The sequence below is a fragment of the Convolutriloba macropyga genome, chromosome 4 (genome assembly GCF_964194025.1).
Source record: "Convolutriloba macropyga chromosome 4, txConMacr16.3, whole genome shotgun sequence".
Lineage (NCBI taxonomy): Eukaryota > Metazoa > Xenacoelomorpha > Acoela > Convolutidae > Convolutriloba > Convolutriloba macropyga.
The window spans coordinates 51,699,747-51,720,203 of record NC_134471.1 but is presented as its reverse complement, the minus strand read 5'-3'; the positions used below and the strand labels follow the sequence as shown (position 1 = coordinate 51,720,203).

Below are 20,457 nucleotides of genomic sequence, written 5' to 3'. Positions count from 1 at the left end.
CAGGCTTTTCAAAAGTAAATCAACATATCACATTTAAGAAAAACAAAATATGTGCACTAGATGTAGAGGTATGGCCCACTCTTGTACGTATTGTCGTGCTCAAATTATTGATTGCAAAAACAGCAAAGATGTGTAGAAGGTAATCTCACGCAGATATAGTAAGCAAAAACATTTTTTGACGACGGAAAAAGTTCTGTTACCAGCATCTCTGGAAATTTTTTACTAAAAGAAACACATTTATAGCATGCCTGGGAGAGAGAACACATTTCAGGAAAAACTGCAAAAAATACAATTTGATAGAGAACTGTGTTAGTTTTCACAGAAACTATTGATAAAGCATGGTACACCTCTGTTGGTGGTGAGATAAGACATCTCGACGCTTACAATGACCATTTATTAACGTTTTTGTGGTCATTGACTTTTGACATTTAGTGGAATGAAAGCATGCATACACAAATCATCTAGTGGTTGTTGAATTTGATAAAGGAATTGGAGTGCTTGGTGACACATTCTAACGAAAAACTTTTTGAAAAAGATCACGGCCAATTACCGGTTCGCTGTCAAGGATTACGAAGCTCAATTGAAGTTGATACCAATATCAGAGCCAGTTTTTTGCTCAGCTATAAAATTACATCTGCCATTTTAAAACAAAGTGAAGAGAGGAACTGAAACAATCTGCCACTTTAAAACAAAGTGAAGAGAGGAACTGAAACAGATGGCCTGACAGTTCGTCTTTGAGCAGCCAGGAGGAATCAGGGGGCTTGTAATACAGGATTACGTATTGGTCCACGGAGTTACCACGGAGCACCTCCACAAATAAATTACTGTATTTAAGAGTCGACTACATTTGAAAAATTTCGAAAAAAAAAGATTAAAAAATGTACTCAAAATTATTCACCAGTAACTTATGCAAAAAAAATCGAAGTGCAAACCCACCGACTTACAACACACAGCTCGAATCGTATCTTGGGCCTGGGATTTGCTCAGGCAGAATAATGGAACAATATTGGAACAGAAATTTACCTCTAAATGACGTCAGGAAAAGCATTTTTTTTTCGGACAAATTGCAACAAATTCATTCGGAGACATAAAAAATTCATTATTTGCTAATCCATTTGTACAGGCTTACAGTTTGCAAAAAACCTCCCATTACTAATGAAGGCACTGAAAAATCAACAGTCAGAACTTTTTTGCGAGGAGGAAATCTAGTTGTAATTGCCTCAAAAAAGCAAAAAGCACTGACAATTGTCTTTGTCGTCACAAACTTGAGGAGGTTTCGTCTTGGAAGACAAATTACCCTACCAACGGTCCCGAGGTCTCTCAAAAATTTCCACGCAGCGAAAGAAGTGATCCCGAAAACAACATCGGCTAGACTCACAGGGTGGGCCATAGCCTTTGTGAGTTGGGACGTTGTGTAGAGAGCAGATATCAGATGATTTCGGCATTTTGGACTGAATTCAAAGACGATCGAATCTGACAGCAATTGCGTATGCATAACTTTCAATAAAAATTTTCCCGGTTGCACTGATTTGATGTCCCTAGCAGAATTTGGGACGAAACTTCGAAAAAACCAACTATTCCAAAACACAATGAAGCAAATCAAAATTGGTAATTGTTCACAACGTTGAGAAGCGGGAAAAAAGAATTAAAAAAACAAACAAGATGCAAGATTATGCCCAATCATCGTCCAATTTGTTGTTTCAATCATTCCACACAAACTCAGATATTTGGTTTCAACAAAACCACATAAAACATAACTAGGGAAGACTGCAACTGAATAAAGAATCAAAAAGATTGCATAGAGGGCTTGCATTATCCATGACATGAAACATTTCGTTACTAGATCTCAAGATTGTCAAATTAACACTTCTAGCCCGGGAAAAACCTTCTCTACTTGGATGTTAGCCAAAGTTTGGGAACAGAACCACAGAAATTGGGTTTACGTGAAGGACCAAGGCAAAAAATTACTACTAGCTGATGCGGATTCAGGCTGGACTGAAGTTAGATGCGCGGGAAAAATAACATCAGCAAAATTCAAAACATGTCTTAGTCAAATAATCGCAGGTTTTGGAATACCTCAGAATCTAGAGCCTGATAAGTTCTGCAAATGGTTTTGGAAAAAAGCAGTTCAGACAGTGATGCGGTTTCCTCAGGCCTGAAGTCCCAATCACAAAGTGCAAATGGCAGATTTCTTACAAAGGGCGCGGATTACACAATGAAACAATTCATAGACGAGAAAGAAAATATCAGTTGAAATCTTCTTTCATACAACATAATATTTCAAACTCAACTATTTTAGAGATCAGCAATCAATTTGCGAGACTGAATGAGGACAATGTGGCAACCGAACTCCAAGTGACTGAGAAAACCAAATTTCATCAAGACTATAAGTTCAGAACACAGGTGTCACATAATCACATCAAATGAAAGTGTTTTTCAGCAAATTAACTGCAGAGCTTTGAAAACCCTAGCTATCAGAGTCTTCAGGCACTTCAACAAGACGCAGAAAACAGCCAGATTGTGAGAATATGATCAAGATTGGATGTCTTCATTTAACATCAGAAAAACGTGTTATCACAGAGAGTATTGATAAATCTTGATACACGTCAGTTAGATGGCAAGATAACAGTTCTCGACTGTTTGATGACCATCAATTAACTTTTTTTTGTATTCATTCACTTTTGTCGTTCAGTGAAACGGAAGCTGGCATACACAAAAAAATAGCGATTGTTGAATCTGATAAAGGTTTTTGAGTTCTCGGGAGACACATTCTAACCAAATACGTTTTGAACAACATCACAGACAAAAACCCGTCTGCTGTCAAAAATTACCAAGCTCAAGTAAAGTTTACACCAATATCACAGCCAGTTTTTTTGCACGGCTGTAAAAATAGATCTACCAATTTGAGACAAAGAAAACTACATCACATAGACTGGGGTTTTGCAAAGGGTCAAGGCAAAGATTACAACTAGTTGATGCGGATTCAGGTTGGACGGAAGTTTTAGGCGCGGAAAAAGAAAATCAGGAAAATTAAAATTATATCGCAGTCAAACTTTTGCAGGATTTGGAATACATCAGACTCTAAAATCTGATAATGGTCCCGAATTTTGTAAGTGGTAAAAAAATTTATATCTCATTCAAAATTTTGCAGAATTCGGTATAACTCAGACTCTAAACTCTGATAACGTTCCAAAATTTTGAAAGTGTTGAGCTTAAGCGGTGTTGTCAATCACTGGAAATTAAGAAAATGGTATATCTTGTCTATTATCCAAGGGCTAATGGAATTGCGGAAAAAAACATTTCAGAGAGTAACGCAATTTTACCAGGCCTGAAGTCCCAATCACAACGTGCAATTTGCAGCATTTTGACAAAGGGCATATATGACAGAATACAACCCTTCATAGACAAAAAGCAAAATATCAGTTGAAATATTCTTTCATACAACATGATATTTCAAACACAACTTTTTTAGAGAACAGCAATCAATTTGCGTGACTGAATGAAGATAATGTGGCAACCGAACCCCAAGTGACTGAGAAAACCAAATCTAATCAAGACTACAAGTTGAGAACACAAGTGTTGCACAATCACATCAAATGAAAGTGTTTTGCCGCAAAAAACTGCAGAACTTTCAAAACCCTAGCTATCAGATTCTTCAGGTACTTCAACAAGACTCAAAAAACACGCAGATTGATTGGGAGAAACATTTCCCACCAACTTACTGTAAAAAAGAGGCAGGTTTGGATGTCTTCATTTAACATCAGAAAAACTGTGTTATCACAGAAAGTATGGATAAATCTTGATACACGTCAGTTAGATGGCAAGATAACACTTCTCGACGCTTTGATGACCATCAATTATTTGACGTTCAGTGAAAGGGAAGCTGGCATAGACAGAAACAACTAGCGATTGTTGAATCTGATAAAGGATTTTGAGTTCTTGGGAGACACAATCTAGCCAAATACGTTTCGAACAGCATCACAGACAAAAACCAGACTGCTGTCAAGAAATAAGTAGCTGAAGTTAAATTAACACCAGTATCACAGCCATTTTTTTTGCATATTTATAAAAATATATCTACCACTTAAAGACAAAGAGAACTACATCACATAGACTGGAGGTACGAGAAGGATCAAGGCAAAGATTACTACTAGTTGACGCGGATTCAGGCTGGACTGAAGTTTTAGGCGTGGGAAAAAGAACATCAGGAAAATTAAAATTTCACTGCAGTCAAAATTTTGCAGGATTTGGAATACATCAGACATTACAATCTGATAATGGTCCTAAATTTTGTAAGTGGTGAAAAAATTTATATCTCATTCAAAATTTGGCAGAATTTGGTATACCTCAGACTCTAAACTTTGATAACGTTCCCAAATTTTGTATGCGTTGAGCTTGAGCGGTGGTGTCAATCATTGAAATTTAAAAAAATGGTATATCATGTCTATTATCCAAGGGCTAATGGTTTTGTGGAGAAAAATTTCAGAGAGTGACGCAATTTTCCCAGGCCTGAAGTCCCAATCACAATGTGCAATTTGCAGCATTTTGACAAAGGGCATGGATGACACAATGCAACAGTTCATAGACGAGAGGCAAAATATCAGTTGAAATTTTCTTTCATACAACCTGATATCTCAAACTCAACTATTTTAGAGAGCAGCAACCAATATGCGTGACTAAATGAGGATAATGTTGCAACTGAACTCCAAGTGACTGAGAAAACCAAATGTCATCAAAACTACAAGTTCAAAACCCAAGTGTCACACGTTCACATCAAATTAAAGTTTTTGCGGCAAATTAACTGCGGAGCATTCAAAAGTCGAGCTATCAGAGCCTTCAGGTGCTTCAACAGGACGCAGAAAACATCCAGATAGATTGAGAGAATCAGTTCCCACCAACTTACTTTAAAATGCAGGAAGCATTGAATGTCTTGATTCAACATCAGGAAACTTAGAAGTTTTCATTGTGAAAGTTCCAGGAACCACATAAACAACTTACCTGATGAAATCTACTGATATTTTGATGAATAATGGCCACAGAAATGAAACTGGTTTTGAATCTGTTATTGTCTTGTCGCTCTCATTATCTCATTGGAGTTAAGTTCTCGTTTCTTTTTAGATTTTCTGATTCTGACCTCTACTGATCTCCAGCTCCTGAACTCGATTTTACCACGGCCATATATGATTCTCGTAAAATTTAACGAAATTTGAAAACCACGTTGAGGGTTTGGAATCTAAATCCTTTTGCATGTCAATCACGTAAAATATCATTAGCTAATCTAAATTCTCGTTGTATCTTTTCGTAAAGATAAGTACTATAAAAGCGATCTATTTGTATATATTTGTCAATTTTGTATATTTTGAGTTCAAATTTAATCTAAATTTCAATTTAGTGACTTTTTTTGACTCGTGCTTGAAAGCACTACATTTCTTTGAGACAAATCATTCATGACTGAGCTTGCTCAATTTCAAGAAACTGTGAACTCTAACATTAAAATAATGCAGCTCTCCGGGACGTTTTTTGTGCGCAGAGTTTTGAGCGTTCGTGAGCGGCTGGTGAATTTTCTTGTTAGCGATCGTGGTGAGAAATTTGCAAACCCTTAATAGGACCTCAAAGTGTGTATATTCTTAAGGAGACCAAAGAACTCGAAGCAGACTATGGCAAAAAGCAAGACAAGACAAGACCTAGATTATGAGTTTGAGCTGAAATATGAGGGGTTTCTGTTTGAAGCCATTCTAATGCCAAGGCCCAAGACGGAAGATCCCAGGTTGAGGTGCCAGATGGAAGCAAGTATGTCCAGACCGTCCCAGACGGAAAATACATATGTCCAGACCAACCCAGACGGATGTTGCCTATGTCCAGACATTCGTGGGTTCGCCAGCCTTTCTTTTTTTTGAAACATGTAAATTTCCCTAAGGTTAGATATCTACATGCTCTAAAATCTTAAATGAATCAACCAGCATTGTTATTAATATAATAATCTTCAAATTGTGGCTGTTCGCTTTCATAGGTAAAAATAGGATTTAAAGGCTCCTCTTTGTCTATTAACGGGTACTTTCTTGTGTTAATCGAGCAAAAACTCGGTTAAAACATTTTTAAAGCAAGTTTTACTGTTACAAGTTCTTATAAAGAGGGCAATTTGTTCCATTTTTGAACGCTTTTTCAAGATTAAGGATTTGTTACTCCACTTCGTTTTCGTTTTTTTAATAATAATTTGATTTGTTCTCTTGTTCTGTCTAGCGTTATGGCGACTAGAAAACATTTTAAAATTTTCGGATGTTTCCCATGGTCTTATGTCTGTTTGTAGCTTCATTAGGCTAACTTTTGAGGTACAATTTAGCTAGCAGGATACGACCCTTAATGAGAAGGTCAATGGAGTGGTCAAATTTTTGACGAAAATAACAAAGTTTTACTCCCCAGTTAATTTGCCTATTTTTGCGGTTTATGTTTTTCACTGCAAGAGTGTGAAGGAATACTCCACTGAAAGAAAGAGGAGAGAGTACAACTGACTTGAAAACATCAATTCTTACTTTCAAAGGTATTTGATTTATTTACTTACAAGATATAAAGAACGAATTGCATTAGCCATTTTGCTTAAAACTGAGTTCAGGTGATTTTCAAAGTTTAGGTTTGAATCAATTTGTACTCCCAGAAAACGACATGCATGAGCTGGTTTGATAACTTCGCCTTTAATGGAAAACTCTGGATCCGAATTAGTATGATTTGTAAAGAATAACATCTCTGTTTTATCGGCATTTAAAGTGAGTTGATTCTCTGTCAGGTATTTGTCTGTTTGTTCTAATATTTTTACATTTTTTTGGGGAATATTTTCATTACGTTCAAATTTGCATATTATACTAGTGTGATCCGCAAATTGAACAACATCATTTTCACCTTCCAGCTTTTCAGAAAAACGTTGACATATAACAGAAAAATAAGAGGTCCTAACACAGTTCCTTGTGGAACACAATGATTATTAGTTATTTTATCTGATAAGTCAATACCCAGTTTTACGCATTGTGTTCGATTTTCGAGAAAAGATTTGAAAAGTAAAGTTGTTGATTGAGAGAGCTTGAAATTATAAGCTTTCTTGAGAAAGATCTCATGAAAAATTGAATTGAGAGCTTTTGCAAGATCTAAGAACACAGCATCTAATAACTATTATTTTTTCAATAAAATAAATCACAGAATAGGTAGACGACTTTCGAGATTGGAAACCGAATTGTTTTCTGTTCAAGAGCGCAAATTTTTCAAGATATTCCACTAACTGATTAAGTAAAAGCCATTCAAAAACTTTTGCAAAAGTTGGTGTTACAGAAATTGGACGATGATTAGTTAAGAGAAAGATCTATTTTTTGAAAATCTTCAAGAATTGATGGAAAAACTTTTTCTTGAATACAATTGTTCAATATAATCTGAAGATGTGTCCCAAGAGCATATTTTCCGGACTTCAATGCCCAAGCATTGTTGTATGCCGGCCATGGTGCTTTGTTGTTGTCTGGATTGTCAACAAACTTATAGATTTCCCTCAAAGCAAAAGGTCTAAAGTTTTATTCGCTCTATTTTTCGCTCCCTTTTCCGACGTTCAATGGAACAATTTGCGCTCTGTAGATGCCCATTTAACTCTGTTAAAAGCGTTACATATTGATTTTTTGTCCTTCGTTTTTCTACCATTCTTATCAATTTCAGTGATGTTTGGACTGTTGTTTTTATTTCCGATTTTTTTTCTTAATGAATTTCAATTTCTCCTTTGAGGTTTCAATTTTCTGAAAAAAATCCTCTGAAAATTGATTTTGTGCTTGTTTTATCTTTCGATTTACAAGGTTGCGATACTTTTTAAATAGCACAAATGATTCAACACAAATGATTTTTAGTCATTGGAGTAACGATGTATCTTGGCAAGTAAATGTTGAATTTTTGTCACCCAAGGCTTTTCTGAAGTAGTCTTTTTTATATTAAAAACTAATATCTTCTCTGTTGGTGCGTTTTTCTCAAGTGTTGTCAAAAAATTCTGTCAAACTCTGCAAACAATTCATCGCGGTTTCTTTGTTGATAAATTGTTCTCCAATCTGCAAGAGCCAGATCTCTATTAATTTTTCCATCGACAAAATTTTTTGTATTCCGTTAAATAAAAGAATTTTGTTTTTCTTCTAACGAAAAAAGTTTGCTCTGAAAAAAATTACATTATGATCAATATCGAAAGGAGTTAAGCAGACTTTCCAACTAGTGATTTGCTCATTAGTCGAGAAACAGTGATCTATCAAATTTCTTTTATTGTTGCTTATGCGTGTAGGAATATCAATGTTAGATAACTGTAGTCCTAGTCCTGCCGCAAGATTCTGAAGGCTTTTCTTCCCATTTACACTCAACATATCAATGTCATAATTACCAAATAAGAGAATATTATCTGAGAACGCATTAGAAACCTCTGCACTTAATTCGTCTAAAAAGAAGGCACCCAGGCTTTGATGTGGACGATAGGAAATTTCAATGAGACATTTTGCCGTAAATGGGTTGCCTAGTTCCAACCACAACGTTTCAAAAAATTGCGGATCAGCTAACTCAAATTCTCTTCAACGTTTAAAATTTATATTCTTAGGAATCCATATTCCTACACCCCCAACCTTAGCTGCTCCTATTTGATGTGACCAATTTTTATGCAAAAAATGTGCTCAGCGCTGAGGTTTCTCAGCGCTGAGGCTTTGTTCTTCGCTCATGCAAGTGTCAGTTACTATAACAACAGTTTCCGAATCCAAATGCTGGAGCAAGTTTGATAAATCTTGATACTTATTTTGTATGCTGCGAGCGCTGAAAAGTAGAAATTTAATGCTTTTTTGAGCGCCAAATATAGCATCATCCAAAGTAGAAAGTTTTGAAGCATCAAAGAGTCCGGGATTTTTTTCTATGTCACCACAAAGAAGCAAAAAACTTCTGTTAGGAAAAAGTGAAACACAACAAACAGCCGCAATGTATATTAAAATCAGCTTTCTCTGGAAATAAATCAGCACATTTTCTAAATCATCAAGTTTCTTATTTACTTGATTTAAGTAACGTTGTTTAATGTATACCTGGTCTTTCACATTTCCCAAAAAACCAGAAAATTAAAACAAACGTTAAAAATATTATGTCAAAAAAAGCTCCACTCAAGCAAAGTTCAAATTTCTATGTAATTTCCGAGGTTGAACTGTTTTCTGTGATGCCGGTAGGTTATGTGTTACATTATAGTGACGTATGTTTTCTACCAGATTTTTTAATATCGCCATTATTGGGATGCACTCAATCAAAACATATATCATCAATTTATAGCGCATTTTCCAAAACTTCAATCCGTGGCCAGGGATAGGAGCCATCAAACTCCAGGCTTATCAATTCTAGATGGTCGTTGAATTTAGATTTTTCCTCGTTGACTGTTTTCCTTCAATAGCAACCGTCTTTTACCGGAACAATTTTGCATATAGCAACACGATGAGGTTTGAATTTTTGCATACATTTGTCGACTGTCTCTTTGAGTTGAGTCTCTGCCTCCTGTCCAGTAACACCTTTGTCAATTGAATCCTGACCAACATGTACAATTTATGTTTCCCTTTTGGCTCCAGGGGAAAAGCAATCAACTACATTAGAAATGTCTCCTATTGTTGCAGATGAATATGAGTGGATTGCAGTCTGCTGCGAAATGTCATGCTGATTTACTTTCCGAAAAGTGCTATCAGATATAAATAATTGCTTGGCAAATCTGGGTAACATTTTTGGTTGACAAATTTTCAGTGGAGGATCAACGCGACTCTTGCTTTTTGACGTCTTCTGTCTCTCAAGTAAATTATCAATAACTTTAGAAGTTTCTGTTTTGAAAAATTCGATGTCTTTTTCCATGCGATCAAAAGCTTCTTTTTGATGTCCGACAGTTATTTTTTGCATTTGATAGTTAACAATATCTTTTTCGAGTTTTGTTATAATATGGTCCTTTTAGAGAATTTTTTCAAAGGTCTTCATAAGCTTTGCTAATAGTTCTTCTTTGTTGCATTTCTCGAGAACGCGTATTTGCTCTAATTGAGACTCTAAATCTAAAGCATTTTTATTTTTCGTTTGTGACCTGAAATAAAATTTAAAAAGGTGAGCAGAGATAAGATTGGAATGATCTCACCGGTGATGAAGCAGGCAGAAAACCCAATAAGAATTTTATATCTTCTTTTGATGCCTTTAAAAAAACGAAAAATGTTCGAGATGAATTGAAAAAACAAAAGATGTTTTGATCGTCGTCTGATAGGATACCCAATAACTGCGAGATTGGAAAGAATATCCAGTAATATAACAGCTTCAGAGAAAAAAGAAGGTCGAATAAGACTTGCTCAGTATTGGAATTCAAAAAGAAGCGAATAAAACGACAAAAAATGGTTTATCCATACAGTTGACTTCTGACTTTCGGTTAAATCTGACTTTCGTGCGTTCATGTCCAGCCCTTCGTGCGTTCATGTCCAGACTTTCGTGCGTTCATGTCCAGACTTTCGTGCGTTCGACAGACTTTCGTGCGTTCATGTTCAGACTTTCGTGAGTTCATCAGACTTTCGTTTGTTCATGTCCAGACTTTCGTGCGTTCATCAGACTTTCGTGCGTTCATGTCCAGACTTTCGTGCGTTCATCAGACTTTTGTGCGTTCATGTTCAGACTTTCGTGCGTTTTTTAATGTTTCCAGACTATGTAATTGTGAGCGCACGACGCCCCTCTCGTGCGTTCATCTTCGGTCTGGACATACTTGCTTCCGTCTGGGACCTCAAACTGGGTATCTCCGACCAGCCCATACCGAACTGACTTCTTATCAGACTCAAACGTGCTTCATATTTGTTCTAGCTCCGAAGTGCGCGTACGAATCCGCCTATGGTCAAACTATCCTATGTTCTTGAAGTCCAGGGATATTGTAATTTCGAGCACAAATAACATGTGGTTTCTCAACTAAATCCGAAGTCGATTCCGGCGGGGACCTCAGCTTGGTTACTTTTTTTGAAATCTTTATCAACTTGAAATGGTGGAGAGAATTATAAAATGAAGAGCGTACAATTTTTGATCCAATCATTATTGGTGAAGACCACATGTGCTGCATAAGTGCCCACTGCTTCTGGTATTGTGTTCCAAACATAGTTCATTGTGTAGTCGAACTCATACTGGTTATAGTATCTGCGATCTAAAATACAACATCCCAAGTTCAAAACAACCTCGGGCCTCGGATTTTCCCCAAAATGACGGGGTAAAAGGGAAGAGAGTCTATGAATAAAAAAATTACACTACTATTTCTCCGCATAATTAAGGATAGAAAGTGTAATTTTATTTTTAAAAAAGTGAAAAGAATGTTCAACCGAGGGAAGAGGGGGGCGCATTCCTCACTAACTCCTTTTCAGTTTTTTAAAAATAAAAATACACTCTTTTAATTACACTCTTCCACCCTTATTTATGGCCACCATCTCAACGCAATTTCTGCACAATTTGAAACTACTACTATTGAAGCGTTTAGCGACTGAGACATAAATTAAGCGCGTTGAGTTTAGGTTCTCCTGAAATTTGTAAACAGACAAATTTGTTGCGAAGCAGCTGTAGGGTACTTTTTTGTTCACGCAATGCTTCGTGGGTGTTGTTGTCCATGTTGAGGTGCAGACCGAAATCGCCTGTGATAAAACCTTCCAAGGCAAAAGTGACCTCTGGTCAGACCGATCCAGACTAATATGACCTCTGATTAGACGCTTTAAATTCCGTGTGCCTATTGCGGGCTCGAAAGTTGTTCCTGATCAGAAAATTGTACGCTCAAATCTGCCTCTGATCAGAATGAGATGTGCTCGAAGTCGCCATTTATCAGGCTAAAGTTCGCTCGAAATTGCCCCTTATCAGACAAAAAGGCGTTAAAAACAGTCTTATCAGAGAATGAATTTAAATATAGATACATTTTTTAATACGGCTGTAATATATTCATTGCATAATAAATGCTTATTTTAGTAATATATCCAACTAACGTATATCCAACTAAGAGTATAGCTAGAAACACTAAAACCCAAGTATCAAAAAACAGCTTTATATTATGCCACTGATTCATGTTTTAGACTAAATAGATGAACGAAGACAGTTTTGCATAAAAATTGTCGTTGTCTACAGTTTTTCAAAATAACTTCCTATAGGGACTGGCAATTTCTATCAGCTGAACCCATTTTTCTGATCAGCGCCAACAGACTCTAGATGAAGCTCTGCATAGAACGCTTGTTTTTTTGCCTCTTTGCAGTAGCACCTATCAGTGGAAAAAATTGTTTCCTTTTTCCTTTGTCCAGGGATTTTCCTTTGACCAGATCCTATTGCGTTCGAATTCTTTCCTGATCAGACTTGTGCGCGCTCAAATCTACCTCTGATCAGACCGTCCCCAGACCATAATTGCTTCTGGCCAGACGATTGTCCAGGTAAATGTTCCAGACCATTGTCCAGGTAAATGCGATCGAAGTTTTTTCGAAACCATGTAATTCAAGCGCACCGAGCGCATGCTCGAGCACAACATTGGTCTCATCAAAGGTCACTTTGTTCTGAACACACCAACATGGGTATACTTTAAATGACAACAGTCGTTTGATGAACTCACAGAGCAAAATGACTAAGAGGTTACCTAGCAAGGGATTTAAACGTTCGATTAGGCTGCGTTTTGTGTTTTGGTCTCCAATAGACAACTCAGAGAATAGAAAAAATTTTCTTGAAAAAAACTTGAGTTCCACAAATTATGAGGAAAAACGTTTCAATTGTAAATCAAAACTGATTCCACGAGATATATATGAACAGAAATATTTTTTTTGCAGTGCAATTGTGAACTATGTTTTTGATCAGCAATCACGGTACGGGATATTGTAGAATATAGAATTTTTTTAAAAAATAAAAAAACTGCATCTGAACTCGTTTATATAAACACATCTGGAAAAGGGACAAAACACAAATACGTATTGATACTTAATCTCATCTATCAGATTTCCCTCCAAACAAGAGAATGAAGTGAGAGTACCAGATTGAAAGATAACAAAGAATATATGTTCATTATTGCTAATTAGCATAGCTCAAACAAAAACGCTCAATTTTTAATATTGTTTTGAAAATGTGATAGCTTTAAATTTCGCTCGCATTCTAGGCTTCAAAAACAGTGGGAGTGTTTGGTACAACTTTTGGAATAGATACAAAGGTTAATAAGATAGACACCACACAGGAAGCATTTTCCATTAGATAACTTGATATCGGTTTTCTGCCGGTTTTTGTATATTGAAATGGTAAAAGGTTCTGTACCTATGCTGCATATTGTTGTTTTACGCTTTCTTCGTAAAACAGCACTGTGTCCTTCGAATGGTACATGTTGATTGTTTTCTGTCGGCATCATCTTTTGGTATTTTATTAAGTTTTTGACTTTTTTTAAATCAATTTTCTTCGCGTTGCTTCTATAAGGCGTACTGAACGTCTATTAAATGTTTTAATTATCCATATTTCGTTTGTCAAGAATTGGGCTTCTAATATTTCAAACTGTTGTAATTATAATGTACTTGATTTGCTGAACAATTTGTGCTTGTGCTTAATCTCATCTAATTGCGAACGCCGTGCAAGAGAACGTAAATTTAGATAAATCTACAAATATACAACTTGTTTGCCTTTCCGATTTGTTCTGTTGTGGGAAATATTGAAAATCGGTCTTTGAAGACTAGAATATGAAATTTCGATCTCTTTTTTATATTAAGCCTCCAAAGACTACTTTCGTTTCCTCATTTGCAACTTTACAAATTTATTATGGGTTAAATTAAAGATTTTGAGACTTTTAGCTATTTTAAGACGGAAGTGCATTTAAAACTCTTGAAAGGCATATCTCCGTTTTTATAATGCGATAAAGATCAAAACCCAGTGTGTGTCATTCATCCTTCAATTCCAAAAATGAGTGCTCCGAAGCGCGTCATTTCATGATGCCTGCGGAATTGAGATTCGATTGTCAACAAAAACATACCCTGATTCGATCTTAATGTCACACCAATTGCTGTTTACATAGGGAACCCAGTTGAGAGGTCGACTTATGAATAGATCGTGGTCGACCGATATCGGGTATGGAAAGACAGTGGTCGACCGATAATGGATATGATCAGACTTTAGGTCGACCTTAATGGTCAAGGTTGACTTTAAGGCGACCGATATTGGTCAGGGTTGAGTTTTGATTGACCCCTATTGGTCATGGTCGACTTTACGTCGAGGATATTGGTCATGGTCGACCTTAGATCGAAAGTATTGGTCAAGGTTGATTTTAGATCGACCGATATTGGTCATGGTCCACTTTGGATCGGCCTATAAAGGTCAAGTTCAAAAAAACTTATCGTTGTCTATCAATGTTGTTAGTAGTTGTTAATTTTGCAATTAACACACGAAGGTGTCGATCAAAAAATTGTACAACAAGGACCCGAGAAATGGGTATATTTTTTCACTACTACTACTTGGCCGCAGTGATAAATTACAGCAAAACTTCTTAACCTCATGACATTTTTAAAAAAAATTTTTGTCCGAACGCCAATTGAAAATTGGTAGTAAGCCCGGTAGTAGTACTCAGTTGTCACTGCACTTCGAGTTATCATTTCAGTTGTCATTTGCGGAGTTTTTTTGTAACTTGTCATTGAGATTTTTTCAGATGTAAGAAACTTGACATTTTTCAAAAATTTTTTGGTAACATTTTCCTTTCAGATTTTCCTTTCATTTCCTAAACCTCAAAGAGAAATTTGCCGAATTGACCCTATACAAAAATTGCCAAACTGGATTTCATGAAACACATCGCGAAATCGCACTTAATTAAATAGAATCAATATACAAGCTCTGAAAGCCCCTGAAAAACTTAAATGTTGAAATTGCCTCTTATGCAAATCAATCAGTTTAGGTCGGGTTGCGCAATCGCGGAGCAAATCAGACTACTTTAGAAAAATTATGAATGATTTTATTCAGGAGTGTCAATCGCGGTGCAAATCACTAATAAAAAAATGAAACGAGGCTCTGTTTCATTTGTTTCGCTATCGCAATCTTTCTTTTGCAATCTAACTCATCGTGCTGTCGCTTTATTTCAATTAATCCGCAACAAAAGTATGCTGCCGCCACAAAACGGATTTTTAGATGAGTGTTTTCAACCTTTTTATTAAAAAAACCCAATTCATGTCTAACAACCGTTTCGCTTGAATTTATTGGTCGATAAAATTTTTTCTTTAAATGCCTGGATCATTCGTTTTGCATAGATCATCCACGAAGATTGCAGCCGAAATTATTAAAATTTTGACTTTCAGAATGTGATCATATTACGAAATTACAAATTTGCACTCCCCATTTGGTTTGACAGGCTTTACAACAATAGGCCAGGATCCAGTCAATTTGACATGTTCCTGTCCTGTTGCTCGAAAGCTTGTCAATCTAAGTGGGGAGCGGTAATAGTATTAGCTTTATATTTTTAGAAAAAAATTATGATGTATTTAACTTTAGGAGTGAGAGTTCACCTTGAAGAGAATAGCATAAGCCCAAATGCTCAAATACAAGACTCCCCAATCAACCCCAATGTCAACTCCAAATACCTCTACTGAAATATATGGGGACGCCTTCAATTTTGCTTTTAGCAAAATATTTATGACGAAACTTCTTGCATCTTTGACTAACAAAGATGCAATGCTAAAAGAAGTACGCGACTTCGTGCTGACCAAAAATGAGGAGCGTTGCAGGCAAATATCTCCATATACTCATTCGTTTTGGCCTGGTCTGCAAATCAAATCAGGTTGCTTGTGTGTAGACGACAAGATAGCTTTGCCCCACGCGATCAAGGTCTCCTATATATACGTCCTACACAGCACAAACCCCGGAAGTTGGGGGATAACGGATATGGTCCTCTATGCCTGGTGGCTATATATGAACCGGGACTTGCTCAGCAAAACAGCCAAATGCGCGCCGTGCATCAAAATAGGTAAATAGGAAATCAAATTAGATCACAAATATGAAATCAAATTAGATCATTAGCTTTGAGTCAATTGCGGAGAGAATCAGGCTTATTGTTTGTATCTTCGGTGCGAACTGATCATATTAGGTTGATTGGCTCAATCGTGGAGTGATTCATGCTTGTATGAATCTCATAATTTGTGCGATTTAATTTAGCAGTATTGATTCGCAGAGCGAATCCGGCTTATTTTTGTAATGTGCTAATTACGGGGCCATAAGGCTTTGGTGTTAGAGAATTGAATTCGCTCGGCTCAATATATACGCCATTAAGATGACAAATATTTAGATCAGGACACTGTACATTGGTCAAATCTTTTATCAGACGATAAATGGAGTGATGACGAAAAGAGTGGTGTCGAAATAAAGAACAACAAAGTAAAGGCCCTCAAGAATGCTCATGATCGACAAATCAGCAACCCGCAGGGCAAATCGCGTCTTGTACAAATGAAGGGGCAAGGCAGACCCGTTCTGAGGAAGGAGGAATCGACACAGCTCTCCCTTGCAAAAAAAAGGCCGGCTCACAAACGCGCAAAGAAGGATTTGCAGGGGCTGTACGAGCTCCTCGCCCCGGGCTCGATTGTGGTGAAAGGTGACAATGACACGTGCTCGAAAAAGAAGCCTGGCAAACCCCAAGTAACGGTCCTCAAAACAGACGTAGCAAAATTCGGGACAAGAGGGGAAAAAGATACGCCACTCGTCTAATACGCAGAACGGTGCCCAAAAACGCCCGCTGGACCTATAACCGAGGACAAATTATCAAAGCACGCATCCAATTTGCTCTGCAAATTGGAAGGGGACAAAAATCATTAGACGGAATCCGGCAGACGATTTGAGCGTGGTTTCGTCTATTAAATCAAATGTTTCGCGAGCCCTTAGTGTACGAGTTCCAGTCAAGTCCCTAACAGCCCCGCCTCCTTCGCCATCTAAAAGCCCAAAAAAACAGCAACAACAAGAGACCATGCCTGAAAACTCGAATCAAATCAACCCCTCTACGAGTCAGCATCAGGATAATGGTCAGTAACAGCTGGTCGGCCCAAGGCAAAGTAAACGCGGAAGGAGAGAAAACGACAACGATTCGTTAGTTTCGTGTCCACCACACATCGCGAATGCAAAAAAGAAAAAAATCGCAAGCAACCCCCGTCAAACAGAGCCACTCGTCAGCTTTTACAGCAGTCGCCCCGCGATCAAATGTGGTGGAAAGAATACAATAAATCGCGGAGCAAAACCACCCCCAAAAAAGTAACTTTGAAATGGGCGCAATTTCCCCGCAAATTTCACAGGAAATACAAACCTACACATCACCGAATCTTAGTGCACTGGCCATAACTGCTCTTGAAGCAGAATTGAGAAATGATTCAGACAGTGCTTAAAGCTCGAGCATTACACAAAACTCGAAAAAAACTTAATTTTCTGTTACTGCCTCAGCTTCCTCAGCTAACTACCATTTAACGTTTATTACCGTTCACAATTTATCATTTTCGTTTATCAAATTATTGCGTTTTTAATATATGCATTAAAATTTATGTATTAAAATGTATGCAGTTTAGCATTTATTTCTCTTTACCATTATTACCATTTATAATTTCTCATTTTTCTTTATCAAAATGTTTGCGTTTTTAATGCTTGCGTTTTTAATGCATTAAAATGTATGTATTAAAATGTAGGCAACTTTGTTTTCGTCTGCGACGTTCCCGTTTATCCAATTGTAATTCAATGTTTGAAAATATGTTTTGATGCGCAAATACAAATATTTTCTTTTAGGCCTGATTTGCTCTGCGAATCAGCACAGCAAAATAAAATCAAACGCTCCCTTTTCTAAATAATCCTGATTCGCTCCGCAATTCAATCAATTCAATCTTATAAAATATGTTTTCATGCGCCTAGCGAATTAAGTTCTCTGAAAATATATCCTAATCACCCCGCGATAAGCTTAAAACAAATATTTTTTAATAAGCCTGATTCGCTCTGCGAATCACCACAGCAAAATAAAATCGAACACTCCCTTTTCTAAGTAATCCCGTTTCGCTCCGCGATTCAATCAATTCAATCTTATAAAATATGTGTTGATGCGCCTAGCGAATTAATCCCCTGAATAGATCTGATCGACTTGCACCGCGAATACAAACAATTTCAGACCTGTACTAGTGCATTTGCGCCGCAAAATCAACCTCTTTCTCTAAGGAACAGTGAACAAAGGAAATACATAATACTGAAATTAAACTCAAAGTTACTTTAATTAACACACAATACTAAAACTAAGACAAAATTCGAGCAGCAGCTTTTAGTTTGTTATAAATCCTGAAGTAGGAAGCAGCTTCTAATTTTATACCTCCTTCATGGATTCTTGCTCTAACATCTTCCATTGACACCGTCCCCTGGATATCTTTAAATAACAGACAGGCTTTTTTCTCTTCCTCTGTCCATATTTTCTCACCAGCTCTAACACGGAAAGAGCGAAGTGATCTTTCAAACTTTTTTTGCGCTTGATTGTTTTCTTCGCTTGCCGGTGTTGAATTTAATGACGTTCTCGCAGTGTCGTTCTCACACGAAGGAAATGCACTTCAGGCAGTTGGGGCAGTGGCTGTGGTATGTGAGTCGTTGAGGGAGTTTCTCACATTATTGAAATGTCTGACTTGAACTCGTGAGGCTTCTTGAACTGGTGCTTCCTGAACTGGTGCTTTTTGAATTGGCGGGGCTTCTTCCAGGACTGATGCTTCACCATCAGTTTCAGCGGAGAATTCTTCTTCATCTTCTTCGGAACTATTTTCAAGGGCTTTCGGATCCGCTAAATCGTTGTCATAAATTGCTAAAAGCTTATTTCTGTCTTCTTCAATTCCCTCTTGGCCAATATAAACGTCAGAGATGTTGTTGACCAATTTGAGAGTTTTCCAGCGTCTTTCCCAAAATTTTCTGATGGAGTTAGCGTTGAACCTAACCTCTGAAGGATTGTCTCCGAATTGATCCAGGAACGTCTGCTGTAAATGAAGCGATATGTACTTTTCGACTTTGTTCTTTTTCGAAGCAAAAACGAACTTTGATTTGAATTCAATCTCAGTCATAAACGTATCTCTCATCTTTTTCGGCAGCGGTCTCTGATCTTTTTGAATGTAAAAAAGTACAGTGTAGAATTTGCCCGTCTTATGCTTGTCAGTAGTTAACTCTTTGTCTGTGTTCTCGATCATATGAAACTCCTCCCAATTAAGATCAAGAAGGGGTCCAGAGCGCGTGTTCAAGCGAATTTAAACAACAAAGGAACTTAAAGCCTGTTGTTTTTTGTAAGAAAGCGTCGATTCGACAAGGTTCTTCTCAACCAATTTGAGAATGCTGGTGTAACGTGCACAAATAAGAGAGCGTCTGGGCACTTTGGCTCGCATTTCCTGAGCTACAATTCTGTAATTTTTGGTTGCCGCAGTTGAATATGCCTTTCTAGCATTCTTTATTGCGCCATTCAAAGTGACATGATTTCTACTGTCGTCAGGGAACTGAAAAAGAAAGCAAAAGTCCAAAAAAATTGCTGAACGCTGCTAAATAATTCAACATTGTTTGCGGTTTTATGATTTTTCTCTCCTGCAGGTCCAAAGATGCTGGAATTAGGTTTTGAGGTCTTTTGAGACCTTGGGTTGCTCCATATAGAAGAGCAAGAGTCTGCAGTAGACTTTGCCGGCTTTGACTGTTTGTATCGTTTCCAGCACATTGTGACAACTGTTTTTGGTAATCCATATACCGCCGCACTACTTCAAATTCCTGATTACCAGGCCAGAACAGATGACTTGAGCTTTGCGCGTATACTGTCAGGAAGCGAACTGAAACATAACAACGCTTAATAGTTCAGTCACAGAATATATAAACACTGGCGAAGCAAAGACAATACTTTTAATTAGTTGAGCATTTGCGTCGCAAAATCTACATTACCTTTTTAAATTGATATTTTTGAGCTTAATACTTTTGAATAAATTTAACAGCAGCATAATTGAATATTTGCATAGCAAATACAATATTTATAATTAGTTGCGCATTTGCGTCGCAAAATTCACTTTAACTCAAATCCGACCAGAAATTCAACCACAGAATAAAAGTACTCGCGAGGCAAATACACTTATGTTTGAAATTATTTGGGCATTTGCGTCGCAAAATCTTAAAACTAATCAATGCACTTAAAATAAACTCACCTTCTGCTTGCGCAGTTTTCCACTCGAACGACGTTGGTGCAATCGAATTTTGATTTATATCGATGAGTAACCAGAGAGACAAAACTTCTGTAGCAGTTTAGGCAGTCGTACACTTTCTTGTTTCCCGGCGCATTCCTGGTCCGATAAAAATCAATGAGAAAGCGCTCCTCTTTATCAGAGATTTTTTTGCGGTGTTGCTTCAAATGTCGGTCTATTCGCTTTACCGTAATGTGACATATGAGGCACTCAACAACTTCGTCAGTTTTAACTGCTTTAATGCGCTGAA

General features: G+C 37.1%; 1 protein-coding gene across 1 annotated transcript in view; it reads right to left on the bottom strand.

Moving 5' to 3' along the window:
- The window catches only part of LOC142338094 (uncharacterized), a 166,899-nt gene that overhangs the window by 107,229 nt on the left and 39,213 nt on the right, over nucleotides 1-20,457 (bottom strand). Inside the window, exon 5 of the mRNA XM_075387726.1 lies at nucleotides 11,051-11,176. Within this exon, the coding sequence (XP_075243841.1) occupies nucleotides 11,051-11,176 (126 nt within the window). The remainder of the gene's footprint in view (nucleotides 1-11,050; nucleotides 11,177-20,457) is intronic.